Source organism: Narcine bancroftii, chromosome 2 (assembly GCF_036971445.1).
Source record: "Narcine bancroftii isolate sNarBan1 chromosome 2, sNarBan1.hap1, whole genome shotgun sequence".
NCBI classification, from domain to species: Eukaryota; Metazoa; Chordata; class Chondrichthyes; order Torpediniformes; family Narcinidae; genus Narcine; species Narcine bancroftii.
Genome location: NC_091470.1, coordinates 246,445,067 through 246,460,803, shown reverse-complemented (window position 1 = coordinate 246,460,803; position 15,737 = coordinate 246,445,067). Strand labels below are relative to the sequence as shown.

General features: G+C 35.4%; 1 protein-coding gene across 4 annotated transcripts in view; it reads right to left on the bottom strand.

The window, feature by feature from the left end:
- pdcd6ip (programmed cell death 6 interacting protein) overlaps positions 1–15,737 on the bottom strand; it is a 103,520-nt gene that overhangs the window by 16,475 nt on the left and 71,308 nt on the right. For all 4 annotated transcript variants that reach the window (XM_069920747.1, XM_069920749.1, XM_069920748.1 and 1 more), the window contains exon 12: positions 9,817–9,986. In XM_069920747.1, coding sequence (XP_069776848.1) covers positions 9,817–9,986 — 170 coding nt within the window. The remainder of the gene's footprint in view (positions 1–9,816; positions 9,987–15,737) is intronic.

Sequence of the window (15,737 nt, the reverse complement as noted above, 5' to 3'; positions counted from 1 at the left end):
CAGGGTCACATCATTTTAAAAGTATTTAATTTCTAATAAAGGAGTATACTAATTATCAAAATAAACTATACAATCTGGGCATTTAACTAATTTAAATAAGGTTTCAAATTTCGATGAACATAATATATCTATTCCTAAGACTACAAGTAATCTTTTCAAGGAGAATACAATTTTGCACTTCCATGTTCCAACGATCAATGTGAAGTGGGAATGGGATTTCCATGTTACTGCTATACATTTCTTGGCTATTGACAATGCAATTTTGAAAAATTTAGACTTACTTCTGGACAAGTTAACTTTTATAACTGCCAAATTCCCAAAAGCAACAATTCTGGGTCTAGAGGGAAATTCACCCCCACAATTTTTGTCAATACTTCCCCCAATTCTATCCAAAAGGGTTTTGTTTAAAAAATTTTCTTTATGTTTTTAAAACCACCATTACAATTATTAATAATAAATTGAAAGATATACGTGGTGTGTATGTACTTACACACACATATATATAGATACATAAACATACACACACACACACACAAATATATACACATATCCCTTATCCCTCCCTCCCCCCCCAAACCACTAATAGAGGGTGAAAGAGAAAGAAAATTTAAAAATACAAATATACAACTTCAATTTAATAACTGTGGAGCTGAAAATTACCAACATAACGAGTTATTGAGAGCTCTAAATTTTCAAACCAACATATTGTAAATATGGGCTTCATATTTTCAAAATGAAATATTTATAATGTAAATTACAGCATGCCATCTCTGCATTCCTAAATCTACATCTGATTTCCAAGTAATGGCTACACATTTCCTAGAAATAACTAAGCTGATCGTAAAAATTCAATTTGATACATAGTTAGTCTTAATTTAAGACTAATCATTTTAATATTACCCAACAAAATAAAATTATGTGAAGCGGGAGTTTAACCTTTAACATTTTTTCCAAGAATATTTTCACTTCCATCCAGAAAAGTTTTACCTTAGAACATTGCCAGGTGGAATGAAAAAATTAACTTACTTCCTGGCCACATCTAAAACATAAATCTGAAAATGTTGAATTATTTAAAAATTTTTTTGATGGGTTAAATATAATTGATTGTTGATGGGGAAGCTAAAATCCCACAAGCAGGTTCAACAGACACCGACTTCAACAGAAGAAGACGTCAGGACTGAAGAAGATACTTTACAAGTAACAGAGAGAAGAGACACTGATACAACAGGGAAAGCCCTTACCTCAGTATGCTGTCCAGGAAGGCAAAGCTGTAATTTCTACAGTTGCTTATTATGTAGATCATTCAGGTCAATTGGATACATTGTCAAAACAAATTCAAATATTGTCGACCCAAATGAATCAAGGTTTTATGCCAATTAAAGATCAATTTGAATCACGATTTAATAGTATGAAGGAAGAAATGATTACTATTAAGACGGATGTTTCAAGCTGTGCTAATAAAGTGGATAAAATTCAAAAAATTGAAGATTTTCAGGATTGTCATAAGAACAATGTAAAGATACAGTTGGTAAATTAGAAGATTGTTATACTACTTGGGAAGTTCAGAGAAGAATTGCTGCAAAAAAAATTGATACTCTGGAGAATCAAAGCCTTGGAAATAATGTGAAAATTGTGGGTTTGCCCAAAGATTTTGAAGGCTCAGATCTTGTACAGTTTTTTCAGAAATGGATTCCTGAAGTCTTGGGAACTGAACATATTCCAAGTAGGTTGGAGTTGGATAGAGTTCAGAGATACTCGGAGGAAATCCTTTCCAGAATAACGCTCAATTCTAATTAAATGTCTACGATATCAAGATAAGGAAATGATATTGAGAATTGCAGTTCAGAATGCAAAAAAACGTCAAACCCTTTTGATGGTTGGATATAACAAGGTATTCTTTCATGGAGATTTGAGCCAAATTATTATTAAACATCGGAAGGAATTAATCCTGCTAAGGCTGTTTTATGGGAAAAAAAATTGCCTTGAGATATCCTGCTACATTTAAGGTCTTATACAGAGACTATCAATCGCAATTCTTTGCTAATGAGGATGAAGCTTTTATTTGCTAATTTATTGCCTAATAATAAGCAGAACAGGAATCAAGATCTGTTTACCCAACAACTTAAGATGAGCCAAGAGAAGAAATGGTTCACGAAAGGTGGAGTGTCATGAACTAACTGAAATTGATGATGACCAATAGAGATCTGGAAGCACCTTATCATAGTTGAAATATTGATGATTACTATTTTTTTTAATGTATTCTGTTTAGGGGAGACAGCCTTGTTTATTTCTCCTTCGGAAGTCATCAGCCACTGGGTGGAGTTGGTCACTTCCTGTATAATAGAAGGGAGTAGTACTGCTCTTTGTGTAAGCAGTGCTTTTTGGGTTTTTTTTTCATATTTGCAGGATATGTATGTTATTTTGTAGAACTGCCATGGACCAGAATCCCATCATGAATGGCGGGAGTTTTAGATTTTAAATGTTGAATATGTCCATGACTAATTTGAATTTTGTGACATTTAATGTGAATGGGCGCAATAACACAATTAAGAGAAAAAAGGTATTGGCTTACATAAAGAAAATGAAAGTAGATATTGCTTTTTTTAAACATGAGACTCATTTACTGAAAAAGAACATCAAAAGTCAAAAAGAGACTAGGTTGGTCAGGTAATAGATTCATCTTTTAATTCAGAAGCAAAAGGTGTTGCTATTTTGATTAATTAGAAATTGCCTTTTAAATTAGAATCTGTTATTAATGATTCTGCAGTTTGTTGTTGCAAATTGTCAAATTTATTTGGAATCTTGGACACTTATGAACATTTATGGTCCAAATGTTGATGAGAAATTTATTCAAGATTCTTTTTTTAAATTTGGCACAAGTACATGAAAATGTAATGATAATGGTAGATTTTAATTGTTGTCTAGATCCATTGTTAAATAAATCTCCAAAGACAGTATGATTCATTTAGTTATGATTCTTATTCTAGAATAGATTTTTTAAATTATCGGCACAGTTGGTAGGACGTATAATATCTGCTTAATATGAAAGTAGAACTTTGTCAGACCATTCTCCTTTGCTAATGACATGTATAGGCTCATAAAAGATAGATGTGACTTATAGATGGAGATTCAATTCTTCAGTGTTACAAAATATTGAATTCTGTAATTTTATAAGATTTATAAAAGATTGTTATTAAATAAAAAGTGCATTTTAGTTCAATACAGACTTCTAGAACAGAAAAATTAATACAAAAAACAAGACAAAAATATTACAAATTATGGGAGAAAGTTCAAAGTACTGGCATGGCCAATCTTGAATAAGAATCATATCTATAAAAATAAAAAGACAAATTCATTTCTTCCGGATTTAATTTTCACCAAATATCACTAAATTCAAATCTTTCCAAGTCAAAATTCTTTTAGCTATTTTTGTTCTAGTAACTGATTTTTGTGACTTATCTAACAATGGATCTAAACAATTAAAATACTCACCAATTAACACATTTTCCAGATATTAAAAAAAGGAATAATTTTTTTCATCATCAATATTAAGTGCATAAATATTTACATTTCAGGGTAAAGTTGACAATTTACTATGTTACAGACTCCAGAGGACCCCAAAAACCAGCAGCAATAGATACGTACCACAACACAGGGTTACTTCAACATAAGTAGTTTTTAATTATATTTGAAAAAGAAAACAGAATTGAACTCTAACTTATTACTTAACTTACCTAACTACTTAATCCCCCCTCTAATATTAAGCACAGGTGTGTGTAATGTACATTTAAGATTAGAAAAGTTCTTTGGATCACAGTCCAATCTCACTGGTTGCAGGCAATTCTTGTACTGTGAACAGAAGTTAGCATTAACAAAGTTCACCAGTCTTTGGTGCTTAACAGGCAAATGGTTACCACTCAGGAGGGTTCTTGCTGGTTTTCAGAGATTCCTTTTCCAGGACATCCACAACTGATTCCTTCTCAATCAGTCTTGCTGACGAAACTTGTCCCCTTCAGGGTTCTCCAGATGATCCTCTTTCTTTCAGGTCACCTTTCAGACCGCCAGTCTTCTCCGTTGACCAAGCAGCCTTCCGAAGTTTGCCAGCTTGTCCTTCAGGAACTAATTTCTGTCTCCTCTCTCTCTCTCTCTCACACACACCCTCCCTCTCTGAGAGCAAAACTGTTCTCCTCTGTCTGCAAAAATTACATGCTCTCCCAGGCAAGCTGCTGTCGATACTTTGTTGCCTCCTGCAAATATTCTGTGCTTTAAAATGTGTGTGTGCAAGCTACTCTAACAATTCCTCCCAAACCACCTCTAAAAACTGTCACAACTAAAACAAATCTTCGTGCAGAATCTGTAACTACATATTCTAGCTTAAAAGGTAATATCTTATTAATCAAAATAGCAACTCTTTTTGCCTTAGAATTAAAAGCTATAAATTGACCTATTCACTCTTTTTAATTTTTGATTTTTTTAAATTTATAAAGTCACAATCTTTGAAAACTATATGCTTAACATACATAAATTCATACATATGTCAATCTCTCTTTCTCTGTAATTTTTTTCCTAATGGAATACAGCTATTTATTTCTATATATCAGCACTGTATTTTCAAATGTTTCCATTTTGAAGTTGTTACTATGCATTTTTTTTTGCTGCTGCTAAAGCAATCATAAATTGTTTTTGAGATGTATCCAATTTTAACTATGTCTTTATCATTTATATTATTTAATAGAAATTATTTTTGGATATGTATTTGATTTTTGATTGAATATTATATTTAATTCATCCTAGAAAAAAATTACTTTTTCACATGTCAAAGTTGAATGTAGTATTGTACCAATTTCTTGTTCACAACAAAAGTATTTATCTGATAACGTGGGACTCCATTCTTTTAATTTTTGAGGTGTAATATATAACCCATGTTACAATTTTTGATTTTTTTTTCAGTTAAATGTGTCTCTTGGAAAAAAAAAGCAATATCAATCCTCAGTTTCTTAATACAAGCCAAATTTCTTTCTCTTAATTTGGCTATTTAGCCCATTCACAATAAAAGCTACAAAATTTAATACATTATTAACAGCCATATCTCAAATTTCAAAAATAAAGAACTCTCGCCACCATCCCAGTGGACCCCAGCCCCACAGAAATTTTCAAAAATAACTGACATATCCAAAAAAAAAACCCCATGGAAAAAAAACCACAAAAAATGTACTGACAATTTTTTTTAAAAAGTACATCCTTTTGTTGTACGGGAAATGGCTCTCACCACTATGTGGCATGTGGGAGAAGACAATAAGTCTGTCTCCCCTGGACAGAATACACATAAATGTATTAATTCAAGTATAAAGAGCTTCTTCGAGATCCTGGTTTACTTGATTATAATCAATTACTTGACGTTCGAACACCTGATGTTTACCTTGCACCTTCTCTCGACTCAATTTCACCTTTTGAACAGATTGGTTTTGAGTTAAATCTCATTTATTAATAGGCAAGGAATTAGCAAGTGCCAGAGCTTCACCTTCATCAGTGAAAAATCGTGATTGATTTTCTCCAGATAAAACTAAGTATGGCTGGGTATTGAAAAGAAAATTTATATCCCTTCTTCCAAAGAACAGATTTCGCAGAGTTAAATTATTTTCTTCTTTTAACAATAGACATACTCAAATCTGCATAGAAAATACTCTATGATTTCTAATCACTCACAGGCCTTGTTGTTTCCTGGCATTTTGGACCACCAATCTTAATACCATTTCTTTATCTTGATAACATAAACATCTGATCAGAATAGAGCATGGCACTTGTCCTGGAAATGGTTTATTTTTATTAGCTCTATGTGCTCTATTCAATTCCAATCTATTCTGAAAATTTTCAGGGCCCATAATTTCCGGAATCCAAAATTGTATTGAATTAAGACCTTCAAAATCTTCAGGCAGTCCAACAATTTTAACATTATTTCTGCAGCTCTCAGACTCAAATAAATCAATTTTCTGTAAAAAGTTCTTTCCTCTGAACTTCCAAGCCGTCAAAGAATCTTCCATTTTATTAACTGTATCTTTACATTGTTCTACTTCAAAATGATAATCTTGTATATCTTCAATTTTCTGGACTTTAACCTTATCCAGTTTTAGACTATTTTGCCATTTCTGATTTAATAAAATTCATTTTACCGTTAAGATACTGAAATTGTGTATTTGTATCAGATCTTATAGACAGGAATTGGACATCCATATGTTTAATCATTTCATCCATGTGAAGAAGTCTGAACTGAAGGATCTGCACCTTGAAGTTTAACTTGAGAATATTCAAACTTTGTTCCTTCATACCCTGAGTAAACTGGGGCTCCTCCATGATATAATAATCCTACTCCCTCCAGTTCTTCATACATTTTTTCTTCTTTTCCTTCTACCTCTTCAATTGAGGATGGAATTAATCTTGATTCCTTATGAGCCAGTTGCCTAGCCCTGGTCTGACTGGCGATGCTAGCAAACCCAGTTTTGGCTGGCTCAGTCGCACCCTCTAATGACATAAATTCAGTTGTGCGCATGCACATTTGTTCTTGCAACATTTGTTGTCCAGCGATCTTTTTCTGAACTCCAATGCCATCTTCGCCTGCTCCCCGGAGAAACGGCCCTGGAGTTGCATTAACTTTTGCCATCGCAGCATGAGTCTATCTCGGAGGGAGAGGAGGCTATTCCGAAGGCTTCGTTGTTAAGGTAGGTCCAGTTTCTTCAATCATGCTAACCTCTTTAATAGTCATTTTCTTTGCTATTTGAGTCTTTGGTTTCCTTGTAGCCACTGTATTTCAGTTCAGAACAAGTCTCAATATAATAATCTTTTAAATGAAGTTTTTTCAATTCAGGTTTTAATTAATTTGCTGGGAGAGGCATATTTCCACGTCTCCAACTTAAGCCATCACGCCACCACCCCTTCCCCTCAATGGGTCTTAATTGTGAGCATAAACAGGTGGAATATAAAAAGGTACCACACCGAAAACACCTATCAGAAAATTCTGGTTTATTTTTTATGCATCTTTTGAGGTGTGAGATATAATTGGTGCAAAAAGATATAATTGGTACTAATCTACATCTTACATTAATAATTTTAGTCATATTATCTTTATATAACATTCTCCAATCATCTTGATATATTGGTCTACCTAAATCAATTCCCACTTTAATCTTGATTTATGAATTTGACCATTTTCCTTTGAAGCAGTTTGGAAATTTCTGAAATAAGTTTATTAATACCTCCATTAGTAAGTAAAATTTCTAACTCAGATTGTCCACGTAATCTTCGACTTTGACCTAATTTATCAATTAAAAAAGATTTTTGATAATAACAAAAAAGGTATTATTTGTAACATTATATTTCTTTCATTCGTTGAAAAAAAAAATGCAGCTTCAAAACAATCTTCCAGCATTTTAATCCACATTTGATTCCATATCTTTAAAAAATTGATTAACAGTAAAAGGAAAAATTTAATATAAAGGTGTTTTATGTGAAATCTTACCTTCCCCCCCATCTCATAATCTATTTTTACTCCATAATTCAATTAATTGTTTCAATATGGGTGGGTCTTTATTAATGATTAATAATTTAGTATTCCATTTGTAAATAAATTCTAGTATAGATTTTGCATCTATTTTAGTTAATTCTATATTTGCCCATGTTAAAGATTTCAATAAATCAAATATTCCATTAATAAATTTCAACTGAGCAGCTTTGCATTAATTTTGAAAATGTGGTAGTTGTAAGCCATCTAATTCAAATTTCCAAGTTAATTTCTCTGAAGGTACTCTTACCATTTTACTTTTCCACAAAAATTTCCTTATTTTCTGATTATTGAATTTAGATCCTTAAAAAAAAATTGAGGAAAAGATTGATGATATTGAATCCTTGGTAAAATATTCATCTTGATACAATTCACTGTATTTAACACCTCAAAAATTAAAAATATTTAATTTCTTCAGAATTAAGTTTTAGATATCAAAGAGATAGGTTCTTTTCAATCGACTTGGCAGTGTATTAGGTTTAAGTCATTTTAGATACAAATTGAAGTATTTTTAGAGAAAGCATTAAAGGTTAAACTTTCATTAGATCCAATGTTATTTTTACTGAGAAATATTAAAATGTTTAGTTTAAAATTAAGGTTAATTATGTTTCAAATTGGAAATTTACAATTGGCTTTAGCTGTTTCAAGGAAATGTTTAGCTATTACTTGGAAGTCTGATATGAATTTGGGGATGCAGAGATGGCATATCTTGTATTCCTCTTGGAAAAAAAACAATTTATATGATAAATATAATACATAAAATATAATAAAACAAGTAGGTTTGAAAATTTAAGCTTCCAGGAGCCCGTCCTGATGGTCGTTCTCATTTTCAAGGAGGTTGATTTGAATTTATATATCCATTGATGATTTCTTTCTTAGAGGTATTTAGGAAGGAGGTGGGTGGTGGGGAGGGAAACCACATGTATTGTCTTATATATGTAATTCATTATTAATTCATTGTATCTTTAAAATTTTAAATATTTTTTAAAATTTCAATTGGTGCAAAAAATTATACTGAATCAGTCTAAATCTATAATTAATTAAGATAGTCATACTATCTACACATTGATCTGACCAGCATTATGGATCGATTGCAATGCCCAAATCTGATTCCTATCTCTCACTCAATCTATGCAGTTAAAACTTCTTCCTCTTTCCCCAAAATCTGTCTCCTCACTTTGATCACCCTCTGGTATGGGGAAAATATTCCTGCAGGTTATGCTATTTCTACCCTGAAATATTTTCTTATACATTTAAATCATGTCCTCCCTTCGTTTCCTCTGCTCCAGGGAGAACAGACTGAACTTCTCATGTCTCTATAATAAATTAACTTCTCCATCATACTGAAGAATCTTCTGAGTTCTCCCAAAGATCAGTGTCAGCAAGGTTGTGAATCTGCAAGCATTTTTGTTCGCAATTTCCAGCCAAAGGTAGCATCGAGTCTAATCCAAATAGATTATCAGAGAGATAAATTGTAAATTTTGAAGCTTGTCATAACCAGTAGTTAACTCAAGGTCATGAATGTCAACTGTGAAAACAAATGCCACAAACTTGGGGATATGAATTAAAGATGTATTACAAGAACAAACCAAATGATACATTATTTCCTGCCAAGAACAATCCTTGTCACCCCTTCGGTCGATGTATGAAATAAAACTAGACAACACTGGAAGCATCCAGCACATCAGGTAGCATTTTTGAAATAAGAAACAGTTAATGTTTCAAGACCAAAACCTCTCTTCATGTCTATCTGTGAACTCAATTGTTTCTGGATGAACATTTGAATTGTACATTTTTTTTTGTCCTCTGAGAAACTCCATTGTCAGTGAATGGGAGCTTTGTCAAAAATTCAATGATTAGATTTTAATCATCCCCCAGTGTTAACTGTTGAAGCCAGTCAATACCTTTAAATTATAATTTTGAACTTGAGAAGTTTAGCCACACACTGTGAATGACCCAAACCTAATTCATTTCTGCACTGAATTCACCTGTTACCCAAGTAGAAAAAAAATCTGACCTTCTCCAATTAGAATCAGCACTCCAAAGATTTTAAGCATCAGCTGAGGTGAAACTTAACAATTACTTTTTTTTGTGCAGTTTCCTTTGGATAGTGATTCAGTGTGAGTTCTCAGATCAATTCACTCAATCCTATTCTCCCCATTTTTGCCAAGTTATTTTCTCCTATGCTAATTCCCTCTGCCCTCATTCATTTCAGGTTTTTGTCATGAGCCATTATAGGAGGAAAGCAAATCTGATTTTACCTCACTTCCTTGAAGAGATTTTGTGGGATTGCCAGATGGTATGGCAGCATTCAGCTCTGCTTCAGGTTTGCAAAGAAGACCAATGACTTCGCTGTTATTACCATAACGCTCTCGGACCACTTTATCAGCCTCGACAGCTCTGTCCAGAGTACTTCTGAAATTAGATCCCTCTTGGCAAAGAGAGGAAAAGGCACAACTTTTATTATTTGTTTTCTAAATAGGAATAATAATATGGCTGACTTATCACCAAATGAGAAAACATAATTATGGAACAAAGCCCACAGGAACAGGAAATATAATAAATGTTAAAAGTTTTAACAATCTCTTTATTCAAGATAATTTTGCCTCTTTTGAACAATTACTAGCCAAATTTTATTTTTTTTAAAGCTATTTACAAATTAGAGTAAGCTTTCTAATTTCCCGTGAATTTCAAATACTAATATTCTTGAGCTATTTTTTAACTTGCGGTTTTATTTTCATGGTGGATTGATATCATGTATTTATAGGATTTTTTTAAAAAATCAGTCCCCACGGCTGGGATTAAGAGTGATTGGGAACGAAATTTGAACATAACATTTTCAGATGAAGATTAGTGCTCTACTCTCAGCTTCGTTAATAATTCCACATTTTATGCAAGAGAGTGCTCATAACAATTTAAGATGGTACACAGAACTCACATGTCCAAACTTAAACTGTCTCATATTTCTGCAGATATTGATCCACTTTGTGAGAAATGTAAAATTTTTGAAGCTCCTCTGATCCATACATTTTGGGAGTGCCCAAATTTAGAGAGATTCTGGAAAGAAATTTTTCAAACTTTATCAATGATTCTTAAGATTAATTTAGAACCTTTTCCATTAATTGCTCTGTTTGGTTTTTCTTGCGACCCAAATAAACATATGTCCACATCTCAGGAGAGAGTTTCAACTTTTCCCACGTTGATAGCTCGACAAACAATCTTAATTAAATGGAAAGATGATTCATCCAGTCTTCATACACAGTGGTTATATGATGCAATGTCCTATTTAAGTTTGAAGAAAATTAGTTATAATATTAAAGATTGAAATTTTAGTTTATAAAATTGTGGGGTCCATTCTTAGAATTATAATTGGAAGAATTAAAAAATTATAATGTGCTCCAGAGATTCACTGTCCAATGTCGGTGGGGGGTCACCAGTGGATCTAGTTTTATTTATTATCTAAGGTAACCATGATTAGAGGGAAGGGGTAGATTAGATGTAGTTCTTAGGTTTTTTCCTCCCTTTTAATTTTTATCACTTTTTGTTTAAACTCAGCAAACAGGTTTAACATTCAAATTTTTTTTTTCTGTTTATTAAGAAATTCTCAACAGTTTCATCTATTTTTTTCTTTTCTGTGTGTGCTTTTATGTATACAAATGATTAGTTTTGTGCTTTCTCTTCTAAAACTCTAAAATTATATGTTAAACTCAATAAGAATATTTTACAAAGTAAGGAAAAAATTCAACCATCGAAGCAAATCAACATACATCTATAAAAACATTAATTCTTAAGTATGTTTGAAAAATAAAATTACATTACCTTTCCAGTTTTCAGGGGACATACACAAAAAAAAGGAACCTTATGGCTCAGGTACCAACTTTGAGCACTCATTTATTCCCTTTCTCCTGCATATACATTCAATTTACTTTTCAATTGGCTAACAACTCTACCATGGGACTCCTCTTCTAAACTCTGAACCCATGTTCTGGAATATCCAGACATGCATCCAAAGAAGTTTAAGATATTTAAAAAGAGGCGAGATACAGAAAATGAACCTAACAGGGATAGACAATTCAGTAAGATTAAGGTGGAACGAAGCTCAAAAATTTGCACACATCCTTTTGACTGGCTGAGCAAGTTCCTTGCTCAACCATTCAGTAAATCTCAGACTTAATATTGAAATATAAATGTCTTTATTGCACTCTGTAACAAACTTCATAGCAATCTTGTGCCAGACCTATGGACTTTGCTGGCTTGCCTTATTACATTGCAAATAACAATCCTTGCTGTTTAATGTTCTAAAGAAGCGTATATTGGAGGTATGATTAATTTCGCAATGACAAATTTTGCAAATGACATGATAGTTGGTGGCGTCTTTCCTGAATTTTCACTGGCCACATGTGAAGTGCCAGCTGAATAGAGGAAATGAAATATCAAATCTTTATTCAAGAAGGGCAGCAGGGATAAGCCAGGTAATAACAGGCCATTGAGCCTGATGTCAGCAATAGGGAAGTACTGAAAAATTCTCAAAAAGAGAATAGTTTAATCTGCAGTTGTAAAGGCAACATCAAGATAACAGATATGTTGGTGAAACATTCTCTTTGTCTTATTAGTTTATTTTTGCAGTACTAGTAAAACATATAGATCTGGGCAGTGTGCTCAACTTCATCTACATCAACTTCAGTTGGGCCTTTGACAAGGTCCCACATGTTAGGTTAGTCCAAAAGGTTAGAATCCTCGGGATATAAAGCAAGTTGGATCCAAAGTTGGCTTGATGGCAGAGGAGACCACCCTAGAGGGAAGATGATGATGGCACCAGACCCACGAGGGGGTCAGCAGCTGAATGACGGTAGGGATACCGCAAGGGCTGTTAGACACTGGCTCATGGGAACCAGGCATCGGAGCCATGATTCAAGATCGCATGGAGAGCAAGAAGGGCTCCCGTTGGGCCTCAAGCATTGATTCTATGGGAGGTTTGGATCTATCGGTCACATTGCCGACAAATCAAACAGGAGTCTGAAGCTAGAGGTAGCGGGAGTGCTGGAGACTATTCAACAGACATTCAGTGATACTGAATGGATTCTCTTTTGCTTCTATTGTTCATATTGTTAAAACTAAAGTTAAAGTACATCAGTGTGTTACATTTTTAATGCATTATTACATGATAATAAAAGGAACCTTGAAAGCAGTAGATTGAGGATCCTGATGGATAGACCACAAGAAATAGGAGCAGTAGGAGGTTATTTGGACCAGAGTCTGCTCTGCCATTCCATCATGATCTGATCCATTCTCCCACTCAGCCCCACTGATCTGCCTTCCGCCTATTGCTTTTGATAACCTGACTATTCAATCTCTCTTAAATATACCCAACAACCTGGCCTCCACAGCTGCCCATGGCAGCAAATTCCAGAGGTTCAACCCTCTTCTAGCAAAACACATTGCTCCGCAACTGTTTTAAATGGGTACCCGTCAATTCTGAAGTGATGCCTTCTTGTCCTCGACTCCCTACCACTGGAAACAACTTTTCCACATCTACTCTGTCCAAGCCATTCAACATTCAAAATGCTTCCATGAGGTCTCCCTCATTCTTCTTAACTCTAAAGAGTATAGTCAAAGGACCATCAAACATTACTCATATGCCAATCCCTTCATTCCAGGAATCATTCTTGCAAATCTTCTCTGAACCCTCTCCAATGCTAGCACATCTTTTCTTAAGCAAGGAGCTAAAAACTGTACCCCATGCTCCAAGTGAGGCCTCACCAAGCCTCAACATCACATGCCTGCTTTTATATCCTGTTCCTCTAGATAGGAATGCCAACATCATATTCATCTTCACCGTGACTCAAACTGGAGGTTAATCTTTAGAGTATATTGCATGAGGACTTTCATGTCCCTTTGATCATCTGTATTTATAAATACAGATCATGATCCATCAGATCATGATGGAATGGCAGAGCAGACTCTGGTCCAAATAACCTCCTACTGCTCCTATTTCTTGTGGTCTATCCATCAGGATCCTCAACCTACTGCTTTCAAGGTTCCTTTTATTCCTTCTATTAAAGTGCATGATTGCTCACTTGCCAATACTGTTATTCACTTGTCACGTCTTTGCCCATTCTGCTAATCTAAGACTCTCTGCAGCCTATCCTTCCCCCACCCCTCACCACCTCCCCCCTCCGCCTATCCTTGTATCAGCCAGTAGCCAACCAAAATAGGTTCTCTTTATTCCCATTTTCTGTTTCTTGTAGATCAGCTAATGCTCTACCCATGCTAGTATCTTTCCTGTAATTCCATGGGCTTTCATCTCATGCGGCAGCCTCATGTGTGTGGCACCTTTGAAAGTCCAAATATACAACATCCCTTTGTCTCGCCTGCTTGAGGTTTCCTCAAAAAAATTCAGTAGGTTTGTCAGCCAAGATTTTTCCTTAAGGAAACCATGCTGACTTTGGCACATCTTGCCATGCACCTCCAGGTACACCTTAATTCCAACAACTTCCCATCACTGATGTTAGGAGAGCACCTACTCTTATGATACAATATCTTTGACCAGTGGATCCATGCTGGAAAACATGTTGTTTGTCATACACATTAAAGATTTGGATCTGAATGCAGCCTGGGAAAGCAAAGACTCAGTGCCGCTCCTCAATTTCAACCGCCCAGGAGCTCTGTACAGGCTTTGAATGGACTGTTAAAGGAACTGATGGTGCTTTTAATTAAAATCCTGCAACCATGAAGGTTTGTGCCCAAAATGACGGTACCTGTGCTCAGCAGCAGCGTCGAGGGGCTGCAGACTCTGAGGTACAGTGGACTAGCATAGGTCACCAGAAATGGGGATAACACCCCACCCCCGCATGGACGAGAGGCATAGGAGATGACCCTACAGGACTGTGACCAGGGCAGCAAACCAAAGAGGGGCTCAGCGGCTGAAGAACTCAGACAGGCTGCAGTTGCTGGTGGATTGCAATCAAATGACTCATCCAGGCTGTTGGCTGCTGGAGATTGGCTCATTGGAACCAGGATTCAAGAGGATGCTAATGGTAAGAAGGGCTCCCAAAGGGGCTTAGACGTTGAAGGCTTCCTGATCATATCAGAGGCTTCCTGATCATATCAGAGGCTTCCTGATCATATCAGAGGCTTCCTGATCATATCAGAGGCTTCCTGATCATATCAGAGGCTTCCTGATCATATCAGAGGCTTCCTGATCATATCAGAGGCTTCCTGATCATATCAGAGGCTTCCTGATCATATCAGAGGCTTCCTGATCATATCAGAGGCTTCCTGATCATATCAGAGGCTTCCTGATCATATCAGAGGCTTCCTGATCATATCAGAGGCTTCCTGATCATATCAGAGGCTTCCTGATCATATCAGAGGCTTCCTGATCATATCAGAGGCTTCCTGATCATATCAGAGGCTTCCTGATCATATCAGAGGCTTCCTGATCATATCAGAGGCTTCCTGATCATATCAGAGGCTTCCTGATCATATCAGAGGCTTCCTGATCATATCAGAGGCTTCCTGATCATATCAGAGGCTTCCTGATCATATCAGAGGCTTCCTGATCATATCAGAGGCTTCCTGATCATATCAGAGGCTTCCTGATCATATCAGAGGCTTCCTGATCATATCAGAGGCTTCCTGATCATATCAGAGGCTTCCTGATCATATCAGAGGCTTCCTGATCATATCAGAGGCTTCCTGATCATATCAGAGGCTTCCTGATCATATCAGAGGCTTCCTGATCATATCAGAGGCTTCCTGATCATATCAGAGGCTTCCTGATCATATCAGAGGCTTCCTGATCATATCAGAGGCTTCCTGATCATATCAGAGGCTTCCTGATCATATCAGAGGCTTCCTGATCATATCAGAGGCTTCCTGATCATATCAGAGGCTTCCTGATCATATCAGAGGCTTCCTGATCATATCAGAGGCTTCCTGATCATATCAGAGGCTTCCTGATCATATCAGAGGCTTCCTGATCATATCAGAGGCTTCCTGATCATATCAGAGGCTTCCTGATCATATCAGAGGCTTCCTGATCATATCAGAGGCTTCCTGATCATATCAGAGGCTTCCTGATCATATCAGAGGCTTCCTGATCATATCAGAGGCTTCCTGATCATATCAGAGGCTTCCTGATCATATCAGAGGCTTCCTGATCATATCAGAGGCTTCCTGA